The sequence below is a fragment of the Sinocyclocheilus rhinocerous genome, unplaced genomic scaffold, assembly GCF_001515625.1.
Source record: "Sinocyclocheilus rhinocerous isolate Xijiao unplaced genomic scaffold, SAMN03320098_v1.1 scaffold1057, whole genome shotgun sequence".
NCBI classification, from domain to species: Eukaryota; Metazoa; Chordata; class Actinopteri; order Cypriniformes; family Cyprinidae; genus Sinocyclocheilus; species Sinocyclocheilus rhinocerous.
Window position 1 is genome coordinate 70,734 of NW_015660880.1, and position 4,556 is coordinate 75,289.

Consider the following 4,556-nt stretch of genomic DNA (forward strand, 5'->3'; position numbering starts at 1 on the left):
TATATATATAAACTAAAAATGACAAAGACAAAATTACTCAAACTAAAATTAAAGCTGAAAATATGAAAATAGAACCTAAAAATATTACTATTGTAATAGTATGTAAATAATATTAAAATAATTAATGCTACAACACTTCATCATTACAATGAAATAAAACAAGTTTAAATACTAAAATGACTAAAACTGAAATAAAAATGAAAGCTAAAAACAAAAAATCAAATGACAAAAGCATGCAAACAAAATTACTAAAACTAAACCGATAATTGAAAAAATTAAAATACAAGCTCAACATATTAACATTAAATAAATAATACTACAATAACACTAATTAAATAAAATAAGTTTTAGCTGAAGTACTAAAACTGAAATGACAAAATTAAAGCTAAATAGAAACAACAACAAAAAACTAATAAAAGTGACAAATCACATAAAATAAACTAAAATTACAATTTAAAATTGAGAGAGCTGATTCAATATATTAGTAAATAATAATATATAAATAAAACTAAAATAACACTGAATGCTACAGGACTTCTTCATAAGGGCAGGGACTCACATATCAGCTCTCTGAATGCAGACAACCGCGCAGGCGAATCTCTGCAGCTCTCCTCCTGACAGATCCTCAACATTACGATCACGCAAGTGCAACAAATCTGACCAATCAGAGCAGAGAACCATCAAAACCACCTACATTATTCGATCACATTTCTAAATATTTACATGATCCTGCATAAAAAGAAAAGCATGTGTTCGTACCCAGCTGTTCACACACCAGCTCTTCTGACTTGGTGTCGTCCTTCCTGCTGAGGATGGAGCCTACCGACCCCTGCAGGACAAAGGGAGAATTACAACACAATCAAGCACAGCAGATTTGACTTCAGATTTCCCTTAGCTGCCGTTCATACCAACCTTAACAGTTTTGGGGATCTGATCAACATACTGCGGCTTCACGATGGCCTTCAGATCGTCTTCCAGGATCTTGGTGAAGTAGTTCTGCAGCTCGGAGCCACGGAAATACGCCAGGATCTCCTGCCAGTCAGGAGGAGCCTGGAAAAACATGCATGAATTAAGTTAGACATGCAAACTCGGATCAGATCTGGAGTGGGTGTTTGTGCGGATATGAGAAACTCACATCGAATCTCCCCAGGTTTGGTTTCTGTTTTCCCGCCAGGATTTTCAGAGCAGTGGATTTTCCGATACCATTAGTACCCACGAGCCCCAGCACCTCACCCGGACGAGGGATGGGCAACCTGACGAACATGAACACTCAGATTAAATGCACAAAATACTGAAGCATGACTAATGTACTGATGACTCAGTTTGTACCTGTGGAGCTTGAAGGAATTGGCACAGTATCTGTGTGTGGTTTCCTTCTCCAGGTTGCTTGGCAGGTTCACGATTGAAATAGCACCAAATGGACATTTCTATGAGATTAAATACATGATAAACTATGAATTTTGGGTTATGGAAATTAAGATAGAAAAATCTAATTTTTTTTTAATGGAATAGCTTATTGAACCTTTAGACAAAATATTAAGAAATTTTTTTTTTACTTGTGTTTTTGTTGAGTATCATATTTGATCCATCAGGCTGTTATGGCTCATATAGTCTGATACAGTGAGAATATGGAGGGAAAACTGCTTTTTTTTTTTAGAGATTCAAACTGAGCAAAAATATGTAATTTGGTGCATTGCTGATATTTATATGATAAAAAAGGTTATGAAATTCTGTTGCTTGTAATGTAAATCAAAGAGATCTTTAAAACAGTATAAAAGATACTTAAAATGATAGTGGTCGCTCTATATCTCCAGTAATCTGTCTTAGTAAAATGAGATTGAAATGATCTAAACTAGGCCTGTCGCAATAATCAATATATCGACTTATCGCGCAATATATGTACATGACCTCAATAATTTTTGGTGATGCAATATATCGCCCATTATATTTACTTAAAACGAGATGTTCTGGAGTAGTGGTCGACCGATATGGGTTTTTTGACAGCTGATGCCGATATCTTGGAAAGCAGGGTAGCCGATGGCCGATATAATTTTATTTATTTTAATTTATATTTAAGAAATTTGAAATCATTTGAAAATGGATAAAAAATAATTGTGTAAATAATTAGTAAAAATAATAAAAGACAAAGCATTTTTCACAAATAAATAAATATTTAATAAAAATCTAATTAAAAAGGAAGTAAACACGGTAACCAACAGGGCACTCAGTATTCTGGGAAGTTTGTGTGAATCTTTTTTTTTTTTGGTCTTCAGTTCAGCAAGACTTGCCATACAATCATAAAATACCAAAGCCTGCCATTTGGTACTTAAGAAAAAAAAAAAAAAGGATGTTCTTTAGAAAATATTTTGAGAACTTCTTGAAAGGGTTCTATTATGCTTTTTCACTTTTTCAACTTTAGTTAATGTGCAATGTTGCTGTTTGAGCATAATACATATCTGCAATGTTACAAAACTCAAAGTCCAATCTAAAAGGAGATATTCAACAAACCACTCATTCGGACTAGAACGCGCTTCTTTCAGATATTGTGAAGTCACAATATTACTTATTTAAATAAATTTCTGCCCACAGAATATGCAAAAAAGGGGACAAGACCTGGCTGAGCTGTGTGAGATAAAATGAAGAAAAAGACCTGATTTAGTAGCATGGTGTCGCCATGATGCTTTTTTTTTTTGGCCTTTCTAAGGCAGACAAACTTATTTTTAACACTGTTCCTGAACATTATAGCCCCAACGGAGGACAGTAGTATGGCAAAATTGATGCCATAGTAAATATTTACAGCTGAGTAGATGAAACTCGTAGTTATGGGAAGGAGGGCTAGAGGGGTTTCATCGAAACAAAAACTAAATAGTGCATTTGAGACGCTGCAATAATGTAAAATATGTGAAAAATAATGCGTTTTTAGAACAATCAAGCATGACAAACCCATTCTAGTACACCCCAAAAACCAAATCAAGACTTCATAAAAGGTTATAATAGGATCCCTCTAAGAATTTTTCAAGAATTGCACCTATTAACATCCTTAAAAACTTCGTAGAATTTATTTTAAGAAACCTATTATGATTTTTTTTTTGTAAAATTGGCTTCTGGTTTCTAGGCCTGTCGCAATAATCAATATATCGACTTATCGCGCAATATATGTACATGACCTCAATAATTTTTGGTGACGCAATATATTGCCCATTATATTTACATAAAAATTATGTAACCATGTTTTTTGCATTCCACTTGCGCCTGTGTTTTTTGCAGCTTCTCGTACATAACGTGGTGTAGTTGGTGCTAGTTCAAATTTAAAAAATGCTTCTACAAAAAAAGTTTCTTCTGCAGATATGGCTTTGTTTAGGGATCTGTGCCTTTGTGCATACAGACATCTGACTGCTAAGTAGTGATTGTGTTTTTCAGCAATAGTGTGCACCCTTCATTTACAGAGAAAAGAAGGTCTGGGAAAAATCTGTAGATGGAAAAATCTCCATATAATTTCTTTGTGTTTTTTCTTTTTTTTTTCTTCTACTTTGCACTTTTTGTTAGAAAATGTTTATTTACTATTTATGCAGGTTTTTTAAGGTATCTAATATTTTGATACTTAATTTCCATGATCTAAATATTCTTAAAAATTAAAAGTTTGTTGTCATTTGGAAGGAAGTAGGCCTTCTTGCATTATTATGCTGTTACATTATGATTATATATTCAGTGGCATAAAATGGTCTTTAAAATGACAATAATATCGCTTATCGCAATTATTCCTGGGGCAATATATCGCACAACCAAAAGTTGTTATCGTGACAGGCCTAAATTCAATTATATAATGTAAATAAGGTTTATATAAATTGACTTAAATTAAGGAATTACTGAAAATTACAGAGTATTTTTCATAATATTTTTTATAAAATTGACTCTTTTTTTTTTTTTTTTATCTATTGACAAGGATGTCAGTAGATTTAGAAACTGACACAAGGAGGTGGTGACACTTATTTATTAGCCAATCAAACGTGTTTATCCGTCAATGCCAATAATCTCAAAATAGATTTATTGGTCTATCACTAGTCAGGATGCCCAAACATAAGTTCAGTGCATGCAAATCTTACATTTTCAGTGACAAAAACTGGCTTAAATAGGCAAAGAGAGCAGAGCTGGGGGAAAAGAGGAGCAAGTGAATAGCATTTAGGGTTTTGGGTCGTAGCTTGGTCTGAGCTTTTGTCCAGCAGGTGAAAGCTTTGTAAAACTGGCGCCAGATTGTTAAAGAGCCTGACACACGCAATGAAAATGACATGAATATGACAGTGGGCAACTGCATAAAGCGTAGCATAATTTGAAATCACTATTTTAAAGTTTGTCGATCGCGTGTCTTTAGTGAAGCAGAACTCTCCTCCTGTCAGCATTCAATTCGTATGGACCGACCGTCACGCAGAGAACACGCGATCATGCAGGATACAAATGCACACTTCACAAGATCTCAACTAGATTCGACTAAGTCTGCAAGGTTTGTTAAATTAAATGCTCATTAGTCATTCAAAGATTTGTTTAAATGATATAAATGC

At 33.7% G+C, this 4,556-nt stretch overlaps 1 protein-coding gene across 1 annotated transcript in view; it reads right to left on the reverse strand.

Moving 5' to 3' along the window:
* LOC107725718 (ATP-binding cassette, sub-family E (OABP), member 1) overlaps positions 1-4,556 on the reverse strand; it is a 22,090-nt gene that overhangs the window by 5,324 nt on the left and 12,210 nt on the right. Inside the window, exons 4-8 of the mRNA XM_016535098.1 lie at positions 1,330-1,427; positions 1,136-1,253; positions 913-1,050; positions 760-829; positions 560-656 (exon numbers count right to left, since the gene is read on the reverse strand). Of these exons, the coding sequence (XP_016390584.1) occupies positions 560-656; positions 760-829; positions 913-1,050; positions 1,136-1,253; positions 1,330-1,427 (521 nt within the window). The remainder of the gene's footprint in view (positions 1-559; positions 657-759; positions 830-912; positions 1,051-1,135; positions 1,254-1,329; positions 1,428-4,556) is intronic.